This window comes from Pseudophryne corroboree, chromosome 10 (genome assembly GCF_028390025.1).
Source record: "Pseudophryne corroboree isolate aPseCor3 chromosome 10, aPseCor3.hap2, whole genome shotgun sequence".
Taxonomy (NCBI): domain Eukaryota; kingdom Metazoa; phylum Chordata; class Amphibia; order Anura; family Myobatrachidae; genus Pseudophryne; species Pseudophryne corroboree.
The window spans coordinates 1,099,896-1,127,043 of NC_086453.1; the positions used below are offsets into that span (position 1 = coordinate 1,099,896).

The following is a 27,148-nucleotide window of genomic DNA, read 5'->3' on the forward strand; positions in this document are numbered from 1 at the left end:
GGGATACGGGCCTCTCCGGGATACATAGACTGAATCACCGGGATACAGGGTTCTCCAGGATACACAGACTGAATCCCCGGGATACTGGGCTCTCCGGGATACACAGACTGAATCCCCGGTATACGGTGCTCTCCAGGACACTGACTGAATCCCCGGGATACGGGGCTCTCCGGAATACAGACTGAATCCCCGGGATACGGGGCTCTCCGGGATACACAGCCTGATTCCCCGGTATACGGGGCTCTCCGGGATACACAGACTGAATCCCCGGGATATGGGCCTCTCCGGGATACACAAACTGAATCCCCGGGATACGGGGCTCTCCAGGATACACAGACTGAATCCCCGGGACACTGGGCTCTCCAGGATACACAGACTGAATCCCCGGGACACTGGGCTCTCCAGGATACACAGACTGATTCCCCGGGAGACGGGGCTCTCCGGGATATACAGACTGAATCCCCGGGATACGGGCCTCTCCGGGATACAGACTGAATCCCCGGGATACGGGGCACTACAGGATACACAGACTGAATCCCCGGGATACGGGGCTCTCCGGGATACACAGACTGAATCCCCGGGATACGGGGCTCTCCGGGATACACAGACTAAATCCCCGGGATACGTGCCTCTCCGGGATACACAGACTGATTCCCCGGGATACGGGGCTCTCTGGGATACAGACTGAATCCCCGGGATATGGGGCTCTCCGGGATACACAGACTGAATCCCCGGGATACGTGCCTCTACGGGATACACAGACTGATTCCCCGGGATACGGGGCTCTCCGGGATACAGACTGAATCCCCGGGATACGGGGCTCTCCGGGATACACAGCCTGATTCCCCGGTATACGGGGCTCTCCGGGATACACAGACTGAATCCCCGGGATATGGGCCTCTCCGGGATACACAAACTGAATCCCCGGGATACGGGGCTCTCCAGGATACACAGACTGAATCCCCGGGACACTGGGCTCTCCAGGATACACAGACTGAATCCCCGGGACACTGGGCTCTCCAGGATACACAGACTGATTCCCCGGGAGACGGGGCTCTCCGGGATATACAGACTGAATCCCCGGGATACGGGCCTCTCCGGGATACAGACTGAATCCCCGGGATACGGGGCTCTCCGGGATACACAGACTGAATCCCCGGGATACGTGCCTCTCCGGGATACACAGACTGATTCCCCGGGATACGGGGCTCTCTGGGATACAGACTGAATCCCCGGGATATGGGGCTCTCCGGGATACACAGACTGAATTCCCGGAATACGGGGCTCTCCGGGATACACAGACTGAATCCCCGGGATACGTGCCTCTCCGGGATACACAGACTGATTCCCCGGGATACGGGGCTCTCCGGGATACAGACTGAATCCCCGGGATACGGGGCTCTCCGGGATACACAGACTGATTCCCAGGGATACGGGGCTCTCCGGGATACAGACTGAATCCCTGGGATACGGGGGTCTCCGGGATACAGACTGAATCCCCGGGATACGGGGCTCTCCGGGATACAGACTGAATATTACCCTGTCACTCACATCAAGCTTAATTACTTTCCTCAATAAACTGTATTCGTTGGGACTAGAGCCTCCTTGTGTCTCAACACACCAGAGTAAACAATACAACACACCTAAATATACCATTCAGCACACCTGAATATACAATACAACACACCGGAGTAAACAATACAACACACCTAAACATACAATACAACACACCAGAGTTAACAATACAACACACCTAAACATACAATACAACACACCAGAGTAAACAATACAACACACCTAAACATACAATACAACACACCTGAATATTAGAGATGAGCGGGTTCGGTTCCTCTGAATCCGAACCCGCCCGAACTTCAGGTTTTTTACACGGGTCCGAGCAGGCTCGGATCTTCCCGCCTTGCTCGGCTAACCCGAGCGCGCCCGAACGTCATCATCACGCTGTCGGATTCTCGCGAGGCTCGGATTCTATCGCGAGACTCGGATTCTATATAAGGAGCCGCGCGTCGCCGCCATTTTCACACGTGCATTGAGAGTCATAGGGAGAGGACGTGGCTGGCGTCCTCTCCGTTTAGAGAAGAGAGAGACACAGTATTTTCGGGGAGCATTATTAGGAGGAGTACTACTGTATACTACTATACTACTTGCTGAAGTGATATTTATAGATTAGATAGTGTGACTGTAAGTGTATTATCTGACTTGTGGGGGAGACACTGACAGTGGGGAGCAGTTAGAGTCTGAGAGCAGGACTCAGGAGTACATATAACGTACAGTGCACACTTTTGCTGCCAGAGTCAGTGCCACACTGCCATTGTTGTGACCACACTGACCACCAGTATAATAATATATTTTGTGATTGTCTGCTTAGGCCTCGGAGTACTAGTTGCAAGTTGCAACGTGACCTGTCCTGAAGTGACCACCAGTTTAATAATCAATCACCACCCGTTTAATATATATATATATATATATATATATAATTGTATATAATATATATATATATATATAATATTGTATACCACCAACCCGTGGTTTTTTTTTTTTTCATTCTTCTTTATACATACTACTATAGTAGCTTACTGTAGCAGTCTGCGGTGCTGTGCTGACCTGACAGTGTCCAGCAGGTCCGTCATCAGTCATTACATAATAAATATATATAGTACCTGTCCGGCTGCAGTACTAGTGATATTATATTGATTTCATCTCATTATCAATAATTTATCATCCAGTCTAGACTCTATATTAGCAGCAGACACAGTACGTTAGTCCACGGCTGTAGCTACCTCTGTGTCGGCACTCGGCAGTCCATCCATAATTGTATACCACCTACCCGTGTTTTTTTTTTTTCTTTCTTCTTTGTACATACTACTATAGAGTATAGTAGCTTACTGTAGCAGTCTGCGGTGCTGCTGAGCTGACAGTGTCCAGCAGGTCCGTCATCAGTCATTACATAATAAATATATATACCTGTCCGGCTGCAGTACTAGTGATATTATATATACATACATATATATATTGATTTCATCTCATTATCAATCATCCAGTCTATATTAGCAGCAGACACAGTACGTTAGTCCACGGCTGTAGCTACCTCTGTGTCGGCACTCAGCAGTCCATCCATAATTGTATACCACCTACCCGTGGTTTTTTTTTTTTCTTTCTTCTTTGTACATACTAGAGATGAGCGCCTGAAATTTTTCGGGTTTTGTGTTTTGGTTTTGGGTTCGGTTCCGCGGCCGTGTTTTGGGTTCGAACGCGTTTTGGCAAAACCTCACCGAATTTTTTTTGTCGGATTCGGGTGTGTTTTGGATTCGGGTGTTTTTTTCAAAAAACCCTAAAAAACAGCTTAAATCATAGAATTTGGGGGTAATTTTGATCCCAAAGTATTATTAACCTCAAAAAACATAATTTACACTCATTTTCAGCCTATTCTGAACACATCACACCTCACAATATTATTTTTAGTCCTAAAATTTGCACCGAGGTCGCTGTGTGAGTAAGATAAGCGACCCTAGTGGCCGACACAAACACCGGGCCCATCTAGGAGTGGCACTGCAGTGTCACGCAGGACGTCCCTTCCAAAAAACCCTCCCCAAACAGCACATGACGCAAAGAAAAAAAGAGGCGCAATGAGGTAGCTGTGTGAGTAAGATTAGCGACCCTAGTGGCCGACACAAACACCGGGCCCATCTAGGAGTGGCACTGCAGTGTCACGCAGGATGGCCCTTCCAAAAAACCCTCCCCAAACAGCACATGACGCAAAGAAAAAAAGAGGCGCAATGAGGTAGCTGACTGTGTGAGTAAGATTAGCGACCCTAGTGGCCGACACAAACACCGGGCACATCTAGGAGTGGCACTGCAGTGTCACGCAGGATGTCCCTTCCAAAAAACCCTCCCCAAACAGCACATGACGCAAAGAAAAAAAGAGGCGCAATGAGGTAGCTGTGTGAGTAAGATTAGCGACCCTAGTGGCCGACACAAACACCGGGCCCATCTAGGAGTGGCACTGCAGTGTCACGCAGGATGGCCCTTCCAAAAAACCCTCCCCAAACAGCACATGACGCAAAGAAAAAAAGAGGCGCAATGAGGTAGCTGTGTGAGTAAGATTAGCGACCCTAGTGGCCGACACAAACACCGGGCCCATCTAGGAGTGGCACTGCAGTGTCACGCAGGATGTCCCTTCCAAAAAACCCTCCCCAAACAGCACATGACGCAAAGAAAAAAAGAGGCTTTTTACTGATATTTGGTGTTTTGGATTTGACATGCTCTGTACTATGACATTGGGCATCGGCCTTGGCAGACGACGTTGCTGGCATTTCATCGTCTCGGCCATGACTAGTGGCAGCAGCTTCAGCACGAGGTGGAAGTGGATCTTGATCTTTCCCTAATTTTGGAACCTCAACTTTTTTGTTCTCCATATTTTATAGGCAGAACTAAAAGGCACCTCAGGTAAACAATGGAGATGGATGGATTGGATACTAGTATACAATTATGGACGGACTGCCACGGTTAGGTGGTATAAAAAAACCACGGTTAGGTGGTATATATTACAATAATAATACAATTATGGATGGACGGACTGCCTGCCGACTGCCGACACAGAGGTAGCCACAGCCGTGAACTACCGCACTGTACACTGGTTGATAAAGAGATAGTAGTATACTCGTAACAACTAGTATGACACTATGATGACGGTATAAAGAAAGAAAAAAAAATACCACAGTTAGGTGGTATATATTATAATAATAATACAATTATGGATGGACGGACTGCCTGCCGACTGCCGACACAGAGGTAGCCACAGCCGTGAACTACCGCACTGTACACTGGTTGATAAAGAGATAGTAGTATACTCGTAACAACTAGTATGACACTATGACGACGGTATAAAGAAAGAAAAAAAAATACCACAGTTAGGTGGTATATATTATAATAATAATACAATTATGGATGGACGGACTGCCTGCCGACTGCCGACACAGAGGTAGCCACAGCCGTGAACTACCGCACTGTACACTGGTTGATAAAGAGATAGTAGTATACTCGTAACAACTAGTATGACACTATGACGACGGTATAAAGAAAGAAAAAAAAATACCACAGTTAGGTGGTATATATTATAATAATAATACAATTATGGATGGACGGACTGCCTGCCGACTGCCGACACAGAGGTAGCCACAGCCGTGAACTACCGCACTGTACACTGGTTGATAAAGAGATAGTAGTATACTCGTAACAACTAGTATGACACTATGACGACGGTATAAAGAATGAAAAAAAAACCACGGTTAGGTGGTATATATTATAATAATAATACAATTATGGATGGACGGACTGCCTGCCGACTGCCGACACAGAGGTAGCCACAGCCGTGAACTACCGCACTGTACACTGGTTGATAAAGAGATAGTAGTATACTCGTAACAACTAGTATGACACTATGACGACGGTATAAAGAATGAAAAAAAAACCACGGTTAGGTGGTATATATTATAATAATAATACAATTATGGATGGACGGACTGCCTGCCGACTGCCGACACAGAGGTAGCCACAGCCGTGAACTACCGCACTGTACACTGGTTGATAAAGAGATAGTAGTATACTCGTAACAACTAGTATGACACTATGACGACGGTATAAAGAATGAAAAAAAAAACCACGGTTAGGTGGTATATATTGTAATACAATTATGGATGGACGGACTGCCTGCCGAGTTCCGACTGCCGACACAGAGGTAGCCACAGCCGTGAACTACCGCACTGTACTGTGTCTGCTGCTAATATAGACTGGTTGATAAAGAGATAGTATACAATACATACAACAATATACTACTATACTGGTGGTCAGGCACTGGTCACCACTAGTCACACTGGCAGTGGCACTCCTGCAGCAAAAGTGTGCACTGTTTAATTTTAAATTAATATAATATTATGTACTCCTGGGGGCTCCTGCTATAACAACCTGCAGTGCTCCCCAGTCTCCCCCACAATTATTATAAGCTTTGCCTTTTATACATTGATGTGCAGCACACTGGGCTGAGCTGAGTGCACACAGACTGAGTCACACTGTGTGACTGGCTGCTGCTGTGTATCGTTTTTTTTCAGGCAGAGAACGGATATAGCAGAGAACGGATATATTATATTAAAATAAATAAAAGTTAACTAACAACAACTGCACTGGTCACTGTGGTAAACTCTGTCTGACTCTGCACAATCTCTCTCTCTCTTCTAATCTAATTTCTAATGGAGAGGACGCCAGCCACGTCCTCTCCCTATCAATCTCAATGCACGTGTGAAAATGGCGGCGACGCGCGGCTCCTTATATAGAATCCGAGTCTCGCGAGAATCCGACAGCGTCATGATGACGTTCGGGCGCGCTCGGGTTAACCGAGCAAGGCGGGAGGATCCGAGTCTGCTCGGACCCGTAAAAAAAACATGAAGTTCGTGCGGGTTCGGTTTCAGAGAAACCGAACCCGCTCATCTCTAGTACATACTACTATAGAGTATAGTAGCTTACTGTAGCAGTCTGCGGTGCTGCTGAGCTGACAGTGTCCAGCAGGTCCGTCATCAGTCATCATTACCTAATAAATATATTATCTACCTGTCCGGCTGCAGTACTAGTGATATTATATATACATACATATATATATTGATTTCATCTCATTATCAATCATCCAGTCTATATTAGCAGCAGACACAGTACGTTAGTCCACGGCTGTAGCTACCTCTGTGTCGGCACTCGGCAGTCCATCCATAATTGTATACCACCTACCCGTGGTTTTTTTTTTCTTTCTTCTTTGTACATACTACTATAGTATAGTAGCTTACTGTAGCAGTCTGCGGTGCTGCTGAGCTGACAGTGTCCAGCAGGTCCGTCATCAGTCATCATTACCTAATAAATATATTATCTACCTGTCCGGCTGCAGTACTAGTGATATTATATATACATACATATATATATTGATTTCATCTCATTATCAATCATCCAGTCTATATTAGCAGCAGACACAGTACGTTAGTCCACGGCTGTAGCTACCTCTGTGTCGGCACTCGGCAGTCCATCCATAAGTATACTAGTATCCATCCATCTCCATTGTTTACCTGAGGTGCCTTTTAGTTGTGCCTATTAAAATATGGAGAACAAAAATGTTGAGGTTCCAAAATTAGGGAAAGATCAAGATCCACTTCCACCTCGTGCTGAAGCTGCTGCCACTAGTCATGGCCGAGACAATGAAATGCCAGCAACGTCGTCTGCCAAGGCCGATGCCCAATGTCATAGTACAGAGCATGTCAAATCCAAAACACCAAATATCAGTAAAAAAAGGACTCCAAAACCTAAAATAAAATTGTCGGAGGAGAAGCGTAAACTTGCCAATATGCCATTTACCACACGGAGTGGCAAGGAACGGCTGAGGCCCTGGCCTATGTTCATGGCTAGTGGTTCAGCTTCACATGAGGATGGAAGCACTCAGCCTCTCGCTAGAAAACTGAAAAGACTCAAGCTGGCAAAAGCACCGCAAAGAACTGTGCGTTCTTCGAAATCCCAAATCCACAAGGAGAGTCCAATTGTGTCGGTTGCGATGCCTGACCTTCCCAACACTGGACGTGAAGAGCATGCGCCTTCCACCATTTGCACGCCCCCTGCAAGTGCTGGAAGGAGCACCCGCAGTCCAGTTCCTGATAGTCAGATTGAAGATGTCAGTGTTGAAGTACACCAGGATGAGGAGGATATGGGTGTTGCTGGCGCTGGGGAGGAAATTGACCAGGAGGATTCTGATGGTGAGGTGGTTTGTTTAAGTCAGGCACCCGGGGAGACACCTGTTGTCCGTGGGAGGAATATGGCCGTTGACATGCCTGGTGAAAATACCAAAAAAATCAGCTCTTCAGTGTGGAGGTATTTCAACAGAAAAGCGGACAACAGGTGTCAAGCCGTGTGTTGCCTTTGTCAAGCTGTAATAAGTAGGGGTAAGGACGTTAACCACCTCGGAACATCCTCCCTTATACGTCACCTGCAGCGCATTCATAATAAGTCAGTGACAAGTTCAAAAACTTTGGGCGACAGCGGAAGCAGTCCACTGACCAGTAAATCCCTTCCTCTTGTAACCAAGCTCACGCAAACCACCCCACCAACTCCCTCAGTGTCAATTTCCTCCTTCCCCAGGAATGCCAATAGTCCTGCAGGCCATGTCACTGGCAATTCTGACGAGTCCTCTCCTGCCTGGGATTCCTCCGATGCATCCTTGCGTGTAACGCCTACTGCTGCTGGCGCTGCTGTTGTTGCTGCTGGGAGTCGATGGTCATCCCAGAGGGGAAGTCGTAAGCCCACTTGTACTACTTCCAGTAAGCAATTGACTGTCCAACAGTCCTTTGCGAGGAAGATGAAATATCACAGCAGTCATCCTGCTGCAAAGCGGATAACTGAGGCCTTGACAACTATGTTGGTGTTAGACGTGCGTCCGGTATCCGCCGTTAGTTCACAGGGAACTAGACAATTTATTGAGGCAGTGTGCCCCCGTTACCAAATACCATCTAGGTTCCACTTCTCTAGGCAGGCGATACCGAGAATGTACACGGACGTCAGAAAAAGACTCACCAGTGTCCTAAAAAATGCAGTTGTACCCAATGTCCACTTAACCACGGACATGTGGACAAGTGGAGCAGGGCAGGGTCAGGACTATATGACTGTGACAGCCCACTGGGTAGATGTATGGACTCCCGCCGCAAGAACAGCAGTGGCGGCACCAGTAGCAGCATCTCGCAAACGCCAACTCTTTCCTAGGCAGGCTACGCTTTGTATCACCGCTTTCCAGAATACGCACACAGCTGAAAACCTCTTACGGCAACTGAGGAAGATCATCGCGGAATGGCTTACCCCAATTGGACTCTCCTGTGGATTTGTGGCATCGGACAACGCCAGCAATATTGTGTGTGCATTAAATATGGGCAAATTCCAGCACGTCCCATGTTTTGCACATACCTTGAATTTGGTGGTGCAGAATTTTTTAAAAAACGACAGGGGCGTGCAAGAGATGCTGTCGGTGGCCAGAAGAATTGCGGGACACTTTCGGCGTACAGGCACCACGTACAGAAGACTGGAGCACCACCAAAAACTACTGAACCTGCCCTGCCATCATCTGAAGCAAGAAGTGGTAACGAGGTGGAATTCAACCCTCTATATGCTTCAGAGGTTGGAGGAGCAGCAAAAGGCCATTCAAGCCTATACAATTGAGCACGATATAGGAGGTGGAATGCACCTGTCTCAAGCGCAGTGGAGAATGATTTCAACGTTGTGCAAGGTTCTGATGCCCTTTGAACTTGCCACACGTGAAGTCAGTTCAGACACTGCCAGCCTGAGTCAGGTCATTCCCCTCATCAGGCTTTTGCAGAAGAAGCTGGAGACATTGAAGGAGGAGCTAACACGGAGCGATTCCGCTAGGCATGTGGGACTTGTGGATGGAGCCCTTAATTCGCTTAACAAGGATTCACGGGTGGTCAATCTGTTGAAATCAGAGCACTACATTTTGGCCACCGTGCTCGATCCAAGATTTAAAGCCTACCTTGGATCTCTCTTTCCGGCAGACACAAGTCTGCTGGGGTTGAAAGACCTGCTGGTGAGAAAATTGTCAAGTCAAGCGGAACGCGACCTGTCAACATCTCCTCCTTCACATTCTCCCGCAACTGGGGGTGCGAGGAAAAGGCTCAGAATTCCGAGCCCACCCGCTGGCGGTGATGCAGGGCAGTCTGGAGCGACTGCTGATGCTGACATCTGGTCCGGACTGAAGGACCTGACAACGATTACGGACATGTCGTCTACTGTCACTGCATATGATTCTCTCACCATTGAAAGAATGGTGGAGGATTATATGAGTGACCGCATCCAAGTAGGCACGTCACACAGTCCGTACTTATACTGGCAGGAAAAAGAGGCAATTTGGAGGCCCTTGCACAAACTGGCTTTATTCTACCTAAGTTGCCCTCCCACAAGTGTGTACTCCGAAAGAGTGTTTAGTGCCGCCGCTCACCTTGTCAGCAATCGGCGTACGAGGTTACATCCAGAAAATGTGGAGAAGATGATGTTCATTAAAATGAATTATAATCAATTCCTCCGTGGAGACATTGACCAGCAGCAATTGCCTCCACAAAGTACACAGGGAGCTGAGATGGTGGATTCCAGTGGGGACGAATTGATAATCTGTGAGGAGGGGGATGTACACGGTGATATATCGGAGGATGATGATGAGGTGGACATCTTGCCTCTGTAGAGCCAGTTTGTGCAAGGAGAGATTAATTGCTTCTTTTTTGGGGGGGGTCCAAACCAACCCGTCATTTCAGTCACAGTCGTGTGGCAGACCCTGTCACTGAAATGATGGGTTGGTTAAAGTGTGCATGTCCTGTTTATACAACATAAGGGTGGGTGGGAGGGCCCAAGGACAATTCCATCTTGCACCTCTTTTTTCTTTAATTTTTCTTTGCGTCATGTGCTGTTTGGGGAGGGTTTTTTGGAAGGGACATCCTGCGTGACACTGCAGTGCCACTCCTAGATGGGCCAGGTGTTTGTGTCGGCCACTAGGGTCGCTTATCTTACTCACACAGCTACCTCATTGCGCCTCTTTTTTTCTTTGCGTCATGTGCTGTTTGGGGAGAGTTTTTTGGAAGGGACATCCTGCGTGACACTGCAGTGACACTCCTAGATGGGCCCGGTGTTTGTGTCGGCCACTAGGGTCGCTTATCTTACTCACACAGCTACCTCATTGCGCCTCTTTTTTTCTTTGCGTCATGTGCTGTTTGGGGAGGGTTTTTTGGAAGGGACATCCTGCGTGACACTGCAGTGACACTCCTAGATGGGCCCGGTGTTTGTGTCGGCCACTAGGGTCGCTTATCTTACTCACACAGCTACCTCATTGCGCCTCTTTTTTTCTTTGCGTCATGTGCTGTTTGGGGAGGGTTTTTTGGAAGGGACATCCTGCGTGACACTGCAGTGACACTCCTAGATGGGCCCGGTGTTTGTGTCGGCCACTAGGGTCGCTTATCTTACTCACACAGCTACCTCATTGCGCCTCTTTTTTTCTTTGCGTCATGTGCTGTTTGGGGAGGGTTTTTTGGAAGGGACATCCTGCGTGACACTGCCGTGACACTCCTAGATGGGCCCGGTGTTTGTGTCGGCCACTAGGGTCGCTTATCTTACTCACACAGCTACCTCATTGCGCCTCTTTTTTTCTTTGCGTCATGTGCTGTTTGGGGAGGGTTTTTTGGAAGGGACATCCTGCGTGACACTGCAGTGACACTCCTAGATGGGCCCGGTGTTTGTGTCGGCCACTAGGGTCGCTTATCTTACTCACACAGCTACCTCATTGCGCCTCTTTTTTTCTTTGCGTCATGTGCTGTTTGGGGAGGGTTTTTTGGAAGGGACATCCTGCGTGACACTGCAGTGACACTCCTAGATGGGCCCGGTGTTTGTGTCGGCCACTAGGGTCGCTTATCTTACTCACACAGCTACCTCATTGCGCCTCTTTTTTTCTTTGCGTCATGTGCTGTTTGGGGAGGGTTTTTTGGAAGGGACATCCTGCGTGACACTGCAGTGACACTCCTAGATGGGCCCGGTGTTTGTGTCGGCCACTAGGGTCGCTTAGCTTAGTCATCCAGCGACCTAGGTGCAAATTTTAGGACTAAAAATAATATTGTGAGGTGTGAGGTATTCAGAATAGACTGAAAATGAGTGTAAATTATGGTTTTTGAGGTTAATAATACTTTGGGATCAAAATGACCCCCAAATTCTATGATTTAAGCTGTTTTTTAGTGTTTTTTGAAAAAAACACCCGAATCCAAAACACACCCGAATCCGACAAAAAAAATTCGGTGAGGTTTTGCCAAAACGCGGTCGAACCCAAAACACGGCCGCGGAACCGAACCCAAAACCAAAACACAAAACCCGAAAAATTTCCGGCGCTCATCTCTATGAATATACAATTCAGCACACCTGAATATACAATACAAAACACGGAGTAAACAATACAACACACCTAAATATACAACACACCAGAATATACAATACAACACACCTGAATATAAAATACAACACATCAGAGTAAACAATACAACACACCTGAATATACAATACAACACACCGGAGTAAACAATACAACACACCTGAATATACAATACAACACACCTGAATATACAATACAACACACCGGAGTAAACAATACAACACACCGGAGTAAACAATACAACACACCTGAATATACAATACAACACACCGGAGTAAACAATACAACACACCTGAATATACAATACAACACACCAGAGTAAACAATACAACACACCAGAATATAAAATACAACACACCAGAGTAAACAATACGACACACCTGAATATACAATAAAACACACTGGAGTAAACAATACAACACACCTGAATAGACAAAACAACACACCTGAATAGACAATACAACACACCGGAGTAAACAATACAGCACACCTGAATAGACAATACAACACACCGTAGTAAACAATACAACACACCTGAATAGACAAAACAACACACCTGAATAGACAATACAACACACTGTAGTAAACAATACAACACACCTGAATAGACAATACAACACACCGTAGTAAACAATACAACACACCTGAATAGACAAAACAACACACCTGAATAGACAATACAACACACCGTAGTAAACAAAACAACACACCTGAATAGACAATACAACACACCGTAGTAAACAAAACAACACACCTGAATATACAATACAACACACCTGATTATACAATACAACACACTGTGTAACTGACCTGCGTACATCACACTGCGTAACTAAGACCTGAGACCTTGGACCTGCACACAGTGTGTTATATAGTGTAGCTGGGACCTGCACACAGTGTGTTATATTGTGTAGCTGTGACCTGAGTACAGGACATTGCGTGACCGGGACCTGCACACAGTGTGTTATATTGTGTAGCTGGGACCTGAGTACCGGACATTGCGTGACCGGGACCTGCACGCAGTGTGTTATATTGTGTAGCTGGGACCTGCACACAGTGTATTATATTGTGTAGCTGTGTCCTATACACAGTGTGCTATATTGTGAGGCTGTGACCCAAGTACAGGACATTGCGTGACCGGGACCTGCACACAGTGTGTTATATTGTGTAGCTGTGACCTGAGTACAGGACATTGCGTGACCGGGACCTGTACGCAGCGTGTTATATTGTGTAGCTGTGACCTGAGTACAGGACATTGCGTGACCGGGACCTGCACACAGTGTGTTATATTGTGTAGCTGTGACCTGAGTACAGGACATTGTGTGACTGGGACCTGCACGCAGTGTGTTATATTGTGTAGCTGGGAACTGCACACAGTGTGTTATATTGTGTAGCTGGGACCTGCACACAGTGTATTATATTGTGTAGCTGTGACCTGCACACAGTGTTATATTGTGTAGCTGTGACCTGAGTGCAGGACATTGCGTGACTGGGACTTGCACACAGTGTGTTATATTGTGTAGCTGTGACCTGCACACAGTGTTATATTGTGTAGCTGTGACCGGAGTACAGGACATTGCATGACTGGGACCTGCACACAGTGTGTTATATTGTGTAGCTGTGGCCCTCACACAGTGTGTTATATTGTGTAGCTGAGACCTGCACACAGTGTGTTATATTGTGTAGCTGTGAGCTGAGTACAGGACATTGCGTGACCGGGACCTGCACACAGTGTGTTATATTGCGTGACCGGGATCTGCACACAGTGTGTTATATTGTGTAGCTGTGACCTGAGTACAGGACACTGCGTGACCGGGACCTGCACACAGTGTGTTATATTGTGTAGCTCAGCTGTGACCTGAGTGCAGGACACTGCGTGACCGGGATCTGCACACAATGTGTTATATTGTGTAGTGGGACCTGCACACAGTGTGTTATATTGTGTAGTGGGACCTGCACACAGTGTGTTATATTGTGTAGCTGTGACCTGCACACAGTGTTATATTGTGTAGAAGTGACCGGAGTACAGGACATTGTGTGACCGGGACCTGCACATAGTGTGTTATATTGTGTAGCTGTGACCGGAGTACAGGACATTGCATGACTGGGACCTGCACACAGTGTGTTATATTGTGTAGCTGTGGCCCTCACACAGTGTGTTATATTGTGTAGCTGAGACCTGCACACAGTGTGTTATATTGTGTAGCTGTGAGCTGAGTACAGGACATTGCGTGACCGGGACCTGCACACAGTGTGTTATATTGCGTGACCGGGACCTGCACACAGTGTGTTATATTGTGTAGCTGTGACCTGAGTACAGGACACTGCGTGACCGGGACCTGCACACAGTGTGTTATATTGTGTAGCTCAGCTGTGACCTGAGTGCAGGACACTGCGTGACCGGGATCTGCACACAATGTGTTATATTGTGTAGTGGGACCTGCACACAGTGTGTTATATTGTGTAGTGGGACGTGTACACAGTGTGTTATATTGTGTAGTGGGACCTGCACACAATGTGTTATATTGTGTAGCTGGGACCTACACACAGTGTATTATATTGTGTAGCTGGGACCTGCACACAGTGTGTAATATTGTGTAGTGGGACCTGCACACAGTGTGTTATATTGTGTAGCTAGGACCTGCACACAGTGTGTTATATTGTGTAGTGGGACCTGCACACAGTGTGTTATATTGTGTAGTGGGACCTGCACACAGTGTGTTATATTGTGTAGTGGGACCTGCACACAGTGTGTTATATTGTGTAGTGGGACCTGCACACAGTGTGTTATATTGTGTAGTGGGACCTGCACACAGTGTTTTATATTGTGTAGTGGGACCTGCACACAGTGTGTTATATTGTGTAGTGGGACCTGCACACAGTGTTTTATATTGTGTAGTGGGACCTGCACACAGTGTGTTATATTGTGTAGTGGGACCTGCACACAGGACATTGCGTGACTGATATCAGCCTCATGTGAAGCGGAAGCTAATATATGTCTGTATCTGTCTCCTCGCACTGACACTACAGTCGCTGCGATGTGTGTGTTATATTGTGTAGCAGTATTATGTGTGTCATATTGTGTAGCAGTATTATGTGTGTTATTGTGTAGCAGTATTATGTGTGTTATATTGTGTAGCAGTATTATGTGTTATTGTGTAGCAGTATTATGTGTGTTACTGTGTAGCAGTATTATGTGTGTTATATTGTGTAGCAGTATTATGTGTGTGTTATATTGTGTAGCAGTATTATGTGTGTGTTATATTGTGAAGCAGTATTATGTGTGTGTTATATTGTGTAGCAGTATTATGTGTGTGTTATATTGTGTAGCAGTATTATGTGTGTGTTATATTGTGTAGCAGTATTATATGTGTGTTATATTGTGGCGAGACGCTGCCGTTTCTCTGTAGAACGATCATATTTCTATAATCCCACCTGTTATAGGGAGAATAATCCGAGCATTAAGTGTCTACAAGACGACAAGACCTCTCCTCCATGTATATGTTCCGTACATACACACAGACAGTGGGGCACATACTAATACCCTCATGGCGCAGGGTTAGTTACCTGGCGCACAGCAGCTGGTGGAGTCCTGAATATTGGGGGGTATTGGGCTCAGTGGAATTTAATATTTATTGTCACTCATAACTCTTTAGTGCCCCAAGAAGGGGAGAGGGGTTTCCAAATGGCAGACGTCTTCTAGTAATCCCTTCTGTCACTGTCTGACTCCATCATGGACAACTAAATACGTGTTACTCATATGTCATCGCTATATGTGCGGACAGTCGGTTTGGGATCAGCCGACACAGAGAGTTGAACTATTAGATAATGGGGGACTGAGACCCTTGATCTGATGTTTTGTCCAGTGGACACCATTGTCTCTGGCAGATCTGACACAACCAGGATTGTGTGTGTGGAACGCTGCACAGCTGTGTAACTCCTCTGACAGAGTTATCAAGTTTGGCAGCTCCCCAGCTATTGTCCACACATCAAAGGACCTGTCCCACCTTGTCACCCCGGGCGCAGGAGCATTGTCTGGAGGATCTCTGAGGATCTTCTAGAACACAGGTTCTCAAACTTGGTCCTCAGGACCCCACACGGTGCCTCACAGAATCGCAAGTGACATAATTAGCTCCACCTGTGGACCTTTTAAAAAGTGTCAGTGAGTAATTAATACACCTGTGCACCCACTGGGTTACCTGCAAAACATGCACTGTGTGGGCCCCCGAGGACCGAGTTTGAGAACCTCTGTTCTAGAGGATCAATGACAGCTGCAACTTTCTGCTAGCAATTCAATCATGGAGCATTTCTATCTTGGTGAGACAAAGCAATTCAATCATGGAGCATTTCTATCTCGGCGAGACCCAGCAATTCAATCATGGAGCATTTTGCATTTCTATCTCGGCCAGACCCAGCAATTCAATCATGGAGCATTTCTATCTCGGCAAGACCCAGCAATTCAATCATGGAGCATTTCTATCTCAGTGAGACCATGCAATTCAATCATGGAGAATTTCTATCTCGTGAGACCCTGCAATTCAATCATGGAGCATTTTGCATTTCTATCTCAGCCAGACCCAGCAATTCAATCATGGAGCATTCCTATCTCGGCGAGACCCAGCAATTCAATCATGGAGCATTTCTATCTCGGCGAGACCCAGCAATTCAATCATGGAGCATTTTGCATTTCTATCTCGGCCAGACCCAGCAATTCAATCATGGAGCATTTCTATCTCGGCAAGACCCAGCAATTCAATCATGGAGCATTTCTATCTCAGTGAGACCATGCAATTCAATCATGGAACATTTTGCATTTCTATCTCGGCCAGACCCAGCAATTTAATCATGGAGCATTCCTATCTCGGCGAGACCCAGCAATTCAATCATGGAGCATTTCTGTCTCGGCGAGACCCAGCAATTCAATCATGGAGCAATTCTATCTCGGTGAGACCCAGAAATTCAATCATGGAGCATTTCTATCTCGGCGAGACGCAGCAATTCAATCATGGAGCATTCCTATCTCGGCGAAATGCAGCAATTCAATCATGGAGCATTCCTATCTCGGCGAGACGCAGCAATTCAATCATGGAGCAATTCTATCTCGGCGAGACCCAGCAATTCAATCATGGAGCATTCCTATCTCGGCAAGACCCAGCTATTCAATCATGGAGCATTCCTATCTCGGCGAGACCCAGCAATTCAATCATTGAGCATTCCTATCTCGGCGAGACCCAGCAATTCAATCATGGAGCATTCCTATCTCGGCGAGATGCAGCAATTCAATCATGGAGCATTCCTATCTCGGCAAGACCCAGCTATTCAATCATGGAGCATTCCTATCTCGGCGAGACCCAGCAATTCAATCATGGAGCATTCCTATCTCGGCGAGACCCAGCAATTCAATCATGGAGCATTCCTATCTCGGCGAGACCCAGCGTGTTCCTTACTGCAAATCACCTCTGAGAGTTTGTCATCCCAGCGGACACATACAATACCCACACGCACTTGCTGGAATATACGGTACAGGAAAAGTGCAGCAGAAGACACAGGATCTTACCTTCACTGGTGGTGGCATGGACACAGGAGACCAGGCAGAACCCTACACACAGCATACAAGCAGCCCTGGATGTCTGAGCCATTCCCGTAGCTCTCGCTGTCTCACAGGCTCCCAGTATCACTGTGATACAGACACCAGCAAATCCGGACGCACTTTAAACCCATTTTCTCACATACACATAGACAGGCTGCAAAGAGGAGGAGGGGGCTGAGTGCCTGTCAGAGCCCAGCAGCCAATTGTGGCTGGAACCCCCCTCTCCATCCTACATCTGTCCCCCGCACACAGCGGACCAGGCACTTTCTCACTCTCTCAGGCTGGAGTGTACACGAGCACATAGGGGGTCTCCTCATCCAGCAATGGATTTATCCCTCTCCATAGACAGGAATCTGCAGCGTGATCATTCATCGGACATAACTCCCTGCACAGACTGACGCTGCCTGGCTCTCACCTGGGGAACACACTCAGCATCGGATCTGACCACGGAACCGGCCGCACAGCCCGGAGCATAGACGGGAACAGGCCCAGAGGAGAATGGCTCTCGCTATAAAATGGCTCCTAATAACGAATGCACTTCTCACTGCTGCCTCATTCTGCCAATCATTACCAGGAGAGCGTCCTGCTATAGGGGAAGGAACAGTATGTGGTGCAGCTCTCATCTGCAGCGGGGGTTATATAAAGTAGCTACAGACAATACTTAGACACACCTCTAGGACAGGGGAATACACAGACATGACAGTAGTAACATCTCTATATAGACTGATGACCCCCCCGCCTCTGCTATAGGGGAAGGAACAGTATCTGGTGCCGCTCTCATCTGCAGCGGGGTTATATAAAGTAGCTACAGACAATACTGAGAGACACCTCTAGGACTGGGGGAATACACAGACATGACAGTAGTAACATCTCTATATAGGCTGATGACCCCCGCCTCTGCTATAGGGGAAGGAACAGTATCTGGTGCCGCTCTCATCTGCAGCGGGGGTTATATAAAGTAGCTACAGACAATACTGAGAGACACCTCTAGGACAGGGGGGATACACAGACATGACAGTAGTAACATCTCTATATAGGCTGATGACCCCCCCGCCTTTGCTATAGGGGAAGGAACAGTATCTGGTGCCGCTCTCATCTGCAGCCGGGTTTATATAAAGTAGCTACAGACAATACTGAGAGACACCTCTAGGACAGGGGGAGTACACAGACATGACAGTAGTAACATCTCTATATAGGCTGATGACCCCCCGCCTCTGCTATAGGGGAAGGAACAGTATCTGGTGCCGCTGTCATCTGCAGCGGGGGTTATATAAAGTAGCTACAGACAATACTGAGAGACACCTCTAGGACAGGGGGAATACACAGACATGACAGTAGTAACATCTCTATATAGACTGATGACCCCCGCCTCTGCTATAGGGGAAGGAACAGTATCTGGTGCCGCTCTCATCTGCAGCGGGGGTTATATAAAGTAGCTACAGACAATACTGAGAGACACCTCTAGGACAGGGGAATATACAGACATGACAGTAGTAACATCTCTATATAGACTGATGATTCCCCGCCTCTGCTATAGGGGAAGGAACAGTATCTGGTGCCGCTCTCATCTGCAGCGGGGGTTATATAAAGTAGCTACAGACAATACTGAGAGACACCTCTAGGACAGGGGGATACACAGACATGACAGTAGTAACATCTCTATATAGACTGATGACCCCCCCCCCCCCGCCTCTGCTATAGGGGAAGGAACAGTATCTGGTGCCGCTCTCATCTGCAGCGGGGGGTATATAAAGTAGCTACAGACAATACTGAGAGACACCTCTAGGACAGGGGAATACACAGACATGACAGTAGTAACATCTCTATATAGACTGATGACCCCCCCCCCCCCCCCCGCCTCTGCTATAGGGGAAGGAACAGTATCTGGTGCCGCTCTCATCTGCAGCGGGGGTTATATAAAGTAGCTACAGACAATACTGATAGACACCTCTAGGACAGGGGAATACACAGACATGACAGTAGTAACATCTCTATATAGACTGATGACCCCCGCCTCTGCTATAGGGGAAGGAACAGTATCTGGTGCCGCTCTCATCTGCAGCGGGGGTTATATAAAGTAGCTACAGACAATACTGAGAGACACCTCTAGGACAGGGGGAATACACAGACATGACAGTAGTAACATCTCTATATAGGCTGATGACCCCCCGCCTCTGCTATATGGGAAGGAATAGTATCTGGTGCCGCTCTCATCTGCAGCGGGGGTTAAATAAAGTAGCTACAGACAATACTGATAGACGCCTCTAGGACAGGGGGAATACACAGACATGACAGTAGTAACATCTCTATATAGACTGATGACCCCCCCCCCCCCGCCTCTGCTATAGGGGAAGGAACAGTATCTGGTGCCGCTCTCATCTGCAGCGGGGGTTATATAAAGTAGCTACAGACAATACTGAGAGACACCTCTAGGACAGGGGAATACACAGACATGACGGTAGTAACATCTCTATATAGACTGATGACCCCCCCCCCCCCCCCCCGCCTCTGCTATAGGGGAAGGAACAGTATCTGGTGCCGCTCTCATCTGCAGCGGGGTTATATAAAGTAGCTACAGACAATACTGAGAGACACCTCTAGGACAGGTGTATACACAGACATGACAGTAGTAATATCTCTATATAGACTGATGACCCCCGCCCCAGCCTCTGCTATAGGGGAAGGAACAGTATCTGGTGCCGCTCTCATCTGCAGCGGGGGTTATATAAAGTAGCTACAGACAATACTGAGAGACACCTCTAGGACAGGGGAATACACAGACATGACAGTAGTAACATCTCTATTTAGGCTGATGACCCCCCCCCCCCCGCCTCTGCTATAGGGGAAGGAATAGTATCTGGTGCCGCTCTCATCTGCAGCGGGGATTATATAAAGTAGCTACAGACAATACTGAGAGACACCTCTAGGACAGGGGGAATACACAGACATGACAGTAGTAACATCTCTATATAGGCTGATGACCCCCCGCCTCTGCTATAGGGGAAGGAACAGTATCTGGTGCCGCTCTCATCTGCAGCGGGGGTTATATAAAGTAGCTACAGACAATACTGAGAGACACCTCTAGGACAGGGGAATACACAGACATGACAGTAGTAACATCTCTATATAGACTGATGACCCCCGCCTCTGCTATAGGGGAAGGAACAGTATCCGATGCCGCCCTCATCTGCAGCGGGGATTATATAAAGTAGCTACAGACAATACTGAGAGACACCTCTAGGACAGGGGAATACATAGACATGACTGTAGTAACATCTCTATATAGACTGATGACCCCCGCCTCTGCTATAGGGGAAGGAACAGTATCTGGTGCCGCTCTCATCTGCAGCGGGGGTTATATAAAGTAGCTACAGACAATACTGAGAGACACCTCTAGGACAGGGGGGATACACAGACATGACAGTAGTAACATCTCTATATAGGCTGATGACCCCCCGCCTCTGCTATAGGGGAAGGAACAGTATCTGGTGCCGCTGTCATCTGTGCGGGGGTTATATAAAGTAGCTACAGACAATACTGATAGACACCTCTAGGACAGGGGGAATACACAGACATGACAGTAGTAACATCTCTATATAGACTGATGACCCCCGCCTCTGCTATAGGGGAAGGAACAGTATCTGGTGCCGCTCTCATCTGCAGCGGGGGTTATATAAAGTAGCTACAGACAATACTGAGAGACACCTCTAGGACAGGGGGAATACACAGACATGACAGTAGTAACATCTCTATATAGACTGATGACCCCCCGCCTCTGCTATAGGGGAAGGAACAGTATCTGGTGCCGCTCTCATCTGCAGCGGGGGTTATATAAAGTAGCTACAGACAATACTGAGAGACACCTCTAGGACAGGAGGAATACACAGACATGACAGTAGTAATATCTCTATATAGACTGATGACCCCCGCCTCTGCTATAGGGGAAGGAACAGTATCTGGTGCCGCTCTAATCTGCAGCGGGGGTTATATAAAGTAGCTACAGACAATACTGAGAGATACCTCTAGGACAGGGGAATACACAGACATGACAGTACTAACATCTCTATATAGGCTGATGACCCCCCGCCTCTGCTATAGGGGAAGGAACAGTATCTGGTGCCGCTCTCATCTGCAGCGGGGGTTATATAAAGTAGCCACAGACAATACTGATAGACACCTCTAGGACAGGGGAATACACAGACATGACAGTAGTAACATCTCTATATAGGCTGATGACCCCCCCGCCTCTGCTATAGGGGAAGGAACAGTATCTGGTGCCGCTCTTATCTGCAGCGGGGGTTATATAAAGTAGCTACAGACAATACTGAGAGACACCTCTAGGACAGGGGAATACACAGACATGACAGTAGTAACATCTCTATATAGACTGATGACCCCCCGCCTCTGCTATAGGGGAAGGAACAGTATCTGGTGCCGCTCTCATCTGCAGCGGGGGGTATATAAAGTAGCTACAGACAATACTGAGACACCCCTCTAGGACAGGGGATACACAGACATGACAGTAGTAACATCTCTATATAGACTGATGACCCCCGCCTCTGCTATAGGGGAAGGAACAGTATCTGGTGCCGCTCTCATCTGCAGCGGGGGTTATATAAAGTAGCTACAGACAATACTGAGAGACACCTCTAGGACAGGGGGAGTACACAGACATGACAGTAGTAACATCTCTATATAGACTGATGACCCCCGCCTCTGCTATAGGGGAAGGAACAGTATCTGGTGCCGCTCTCATCTGCAGCGAGGGTTATATAAAGTAGCTACAGACAATACTGAGAGACACCTCTAGGACAGGGGGAGTACACAGACATGACAGTAGTAATATCTCTATATAGACTGATGACCCCCGCCCCCGCCTCTGCTATAGGGGAAGGAACAGTATCTGGTGCCGCTCTCATCTGCAGCGGGGGTTATATAAAGTAGCTACAGACAATACTGAGAGACACCTCTAGGACAGGGGAATACACAGACATGACAGTAGAAACATCTCTATTTAGGCTGATGACCCCCCCCCCCCCCCCCCCCCGCCTCTGCTATAGGGGAAGGAATAGTATCTGGTGCCGCTCTCATCTGCAGCGGGGATTATATAAAGTTGCTACAGACAATACTGAGAGACACCTCTAGGACAGAGGAATACACAGACATGACAGTAGTAACATCTCTCTATAGGCTGATGACCCCCGCCTCTGCTATAGGGGAAGGAACAGTATCTGGTGCCGCTCTCATCTGCAGCGGGGTTATATAAAGTAGCTACAGACAATACTGAGAGACACCTCTAGGACAGGTTTATACACAGACATGACAGTAGTAATATCTCTATATAGACTGATGACCCCCGCCCCAGCCTCAGCTATAGGGGAAGGAACAGTATCTGGTGCCGCTCTCATCTGCAGCGGGGTTTATATAAAGTAGCTACAGACAATACTGAGAGACACCTCTAGGACAGGGGAATACACAGACATGACAGTAGTAACATCTCTATTTAGGCTGATGACCCCCCCCCCCCCCCCGCCTCTGCTATAGGGGAAGGAATAGTATCTGGTGCCGCTCTCATCTGCAGCGGGGATTATATAAAGTAGCTACAGACAATACTGAGAGACACCTCTAGGACAGGGGGAATACACAGACATGACAGTAGTAACATCTCTATATAGGCTGATGACCCCCCGCCTCTGCTATAGGGGAAGGAACAGTATCTGGTGCCGCTCTCATCTGCAGCGGGGGTTATATAAAGTAGCTACAGACAATACTGAGAGACACCTCTAGGACAGGGGAATACACAGACATGACAGTAGTAACATCTCTATATAGACTGATGACCCCCGCCTCTGCTATAGGGGAAGGAACAGTATCCGATGCCGCCCTCATCTGCAGCGGGGATTATATAAAGTAGCTACAGACAATACTGAGAGACACCTCTAGGACAGGGGAATACATAGACATGACAGTAGTAACATCTCTATATAGACTGATGACCCCCGCCTCTGCTATAGGGGAAGGAACAGTATCTGGTGCCGCTCTCATCTGCAGCGGGGGTTATATAAAGTAGCTACAGACAATACTGAGAGACACCTCTAGGACAGGGGGGATACACAGACATGACAGTAGTAACATCTCTATATAGGCTGATGACCCCCCGCCTCTGCTATAGGGGAAGGAACAGTATCTGGTGCCGCTGTCATCTGTGCGGGGGTTATATAAAGTAGCTACAGACAATACTGATAGACACCTCTAGGACAGGGGGAATACACAGACATGACAGTAGTAACATCTCTATATAGACTGATGACCCCCGCCTCTGCTATAGGGGAAGGAACAGTATCTGGTGCCGCTCTCATCTGCAGCGGGGGTTATATAAAGTAGCTACAGACAATACTGAGAGACACCTCTAGGACAGGGGGAATACACAGACATGACAGTAGTAACATCTCTATATAGACTGATGACCCCCCGCCTCTGCTAAAGGGGAAGGAACAGTATCTGGTGCCGCTCTCATCTGCAGCGGGGGTTATATAAAGTAGCTACAGACAATACTGAGAGACACCTCTAGGACAGGAGGAATACACAGACATGACAGTAGTAATATCTCTATATAGACTGATGACCCCCGCCTCTGCTATAGGGGAAGGAACAGTATCTGGTGCCGCTCTAATCTGCAGCGCGGGTTATATAAAGTAGCTACAGACAATACTGAGAGATACCTCTAGGACAGGGGAATACACAGACATGACAGTACTAACATCTCTATATAGGCTGATGACCCCCCGCCTCTGCTATAGGGGAAGGAACAGTATCTGGTGCCGCTCTCATCTGCAGCGGGGGTTATATAAAGTAGCCACAGACAATACTGATAGACACCTCTAGGACAGGGGAATACACAGACATGACAGTAGTAACATCTCTATATAGGCTGATGACCCCCCCGCCTCTGCTATAGGGGAAGGAGCAGTATCTGGTGCCGCTCTTATCTGCAGCGGGGGTTATATAAAGTAGCTACAGACAATACTGAGAGACACCTCTAGGACAGGGGAATACACAGACATGACAGTAGTAACATCTCTATATAGACTGATGACCCCCCGCCTCTGCTATAGGGGAAGGAACAGTATCTGGTGCCGCTCTCATCTGCAGCGGGGGGTATATAAAGTAGCTACAGACAATACTGAGACACCCCTCTAGGACAGGGGATACACAGACATGACAGTAGTAACATCTCTATATAGACTGATGACCCCCGCCTCTGCTATAGGGGAAGGAACAGTATCTGGTGCCGCTCTCATCTGCAGCGAGGGTTATATAAAGTAGCTACAGACAATACTGAGACACCCCTCTAGGACAGGGGAGTACACAGACATGACAGTAGTAACATCTCTATATAGACTGATGACCCCCCCCCCCCCCCCACCCCGCCTCTGCTATAGGGGATGGAACAGTATCTGGTGCCACTCTCATCTGCAGCGTGGGTTATATAAAGTAGCTACAGATAATACTGAGAGACACCTCTAGGACAGGGGGAATACACAGACATGACAGTAGTAACATCACTATATAGGCTGATGACCCCCCGCCTCTGCTATAGGGGAAGGAACAGTATCTGGTGCCACTCTCATCTGCAGCGTGGGTTATATAAAGTAGCTACAGATAATACTGAGAGACACCTCTAGTACAGGGGGAGTACACAGACATGACAGTAGTAACATCTCTATATAGACTGATGACCCCCGCCTCTGCTATAGGGGAAGGAACAGTATCTGGTGCCGCTCTCATCTGCAGCGAGGGTTATATAAAGTAGCTACAGACAATACTGAGAGACACCTCTAGTACAGGGGGAGTACACAGACATGACAGTAGTAACATCTCTATATAGACTGATGACCCCCCCCCCCCCCCCCCCACCCCGCCTCTGCTATAGGGGAAGGAACAGTATCTGGTGCCACTCTCATCTGCAGCGTGGGTTATATAAAGTAGCTACAGATAATACTGAGAGACACCTCTAGGACAGGGGGAATACACAGACATGACAGTAGTAACATCTCTATATAGGCTGATGACCCCCCCCCCCCGCCTCTGCTATAGGGGAAGGAACAGTATCTGGTGCCGCTCTCATCTGCAGCGGGGGTTATATAAAGTTGCTACAGATAATACTGAGAGACACCTCTAGGACAGGGGGAATACACAGACATGACAGTAGTAACATCTCTATATAGGCTGATGACCCCCCCGCCTCTGCTATAGGGGAAGGAACAGTATCTGGTGCCGCTCTCATCTGCAGCGGGAGTTATATAAAGTAGCTACAGACAATAATGAGACACACCTCTAGGACAGGGGGATACACAGACATGACAGTAGTAACATCTCTATATAGACTGATGACCCCCGCCTCTGCTATAGGGGAAGGAACAGTATCTGGTGCCGCTCTCATCTGCAGCGGGGGTTATGTAAAGTAGCTACAGACAATACTGAGACACACCTCTAGGACAGGGGGATACATGACAGTAGTAACATCTCTATATAGACTGATGACCCCCCCGCCTCTGCTATAGGGGAAGGAACAGTATCTGGTGCCGCTCTCATCTGCAGCGGGGGTTATATAAAGTAGCTACAGACAATACTGAGAGACACCTCTAGGACAGGGGGAATACAGAGACATGACAGTAGTAACATCTCTATATAGACTGATGACCCCCGCCTCTGCTATAGGGGAAGGAACAGTATCTGGTGCCGCTCTCAGCTGCAGCGGGGGTTATATAAAGTAGCTACAGACTATACTGAGAGACACCTCTAGGACAGGTCAATACACAGACATGACAGTAGTAACATCTCTATATAGGCTGATGACCCCCCGCCTCTGCTATAGGGGAAGGAACAGTATCTGGTGCCGCTCTCATCTGCAGCGGGGGGTATATAAAGTAGCTACAGACAATACTGAGACACCCCTCTAGGACAGGGGATACACAGACATGACAGTAGTAACATCTCTATATAGACTGATGACCCCCCCGCCTCTGCTATAGGGGAAGGAACAGTATCTGGTGCCGCTCTCATCTGCAGCGGGGGTTATATAAAGTAGCTACAGACAATACTGAGAGACACCTCTAGGACAGGGGGAATACAGAGACATGACAGTAGTAACATCTCTATATAGACTGATGACCCCCGCCTCTGCTATAGGGGAAGGAACAGTATCTGGTGCCGCTCTCAGCTGCAGCGGGGGTTATATAAAGTAGCTACAGACAATACTGAGAGACACCTCTAGGACAGGTCAATACACAGACATGACAGTAGTAACATCTCTATATAGGCTGATGACCCCCCCACCTCTGCTATAGGGGAAGGAACAGTATCTGGTGCCGCTCTCAGCTGCAGCGGGGGTTATATAAAGTAGCTACGGACAATACTGAGAGACACCTCTAGGACAGGGGGATACAGACATGACAGTAGTAACATCTCTATTTAGGCTGATGACCCCCCTCCTCTGCTATAGGGGAAGGAACAGTATCCGGTGCCGCTCTCATCTGCAGCGGGGGTTA

General features: G+C 47.8%; 1 protein-coding gene across 1 annotated transcript in view; it reads right to left on the bottom strand.

The window, feature by feature from the left end:
• LOC134966869 (ephrin type-A receptor 8-like) overlaps positions 1-18,033 on the bottom strand; it is a 272,397-nt gene extending 254,364 nt beyond the window's left edge. Inside the window, exon 1 of the mRNA XM_063943908.1 lies at positions 17,565-18,033. Coding sequence (XP_063799978.1) covers positions 17,565-17,646 — 82 coding nt within the window. The 5' untranslated portion in view covers positions 17,647-18,033. The remainder of the gene's footprint in view (positions 1-17,564) is intronic.
• Between the last annotated feature and the right edge of the window lie 9,115 nt (positions 18,034-27,148).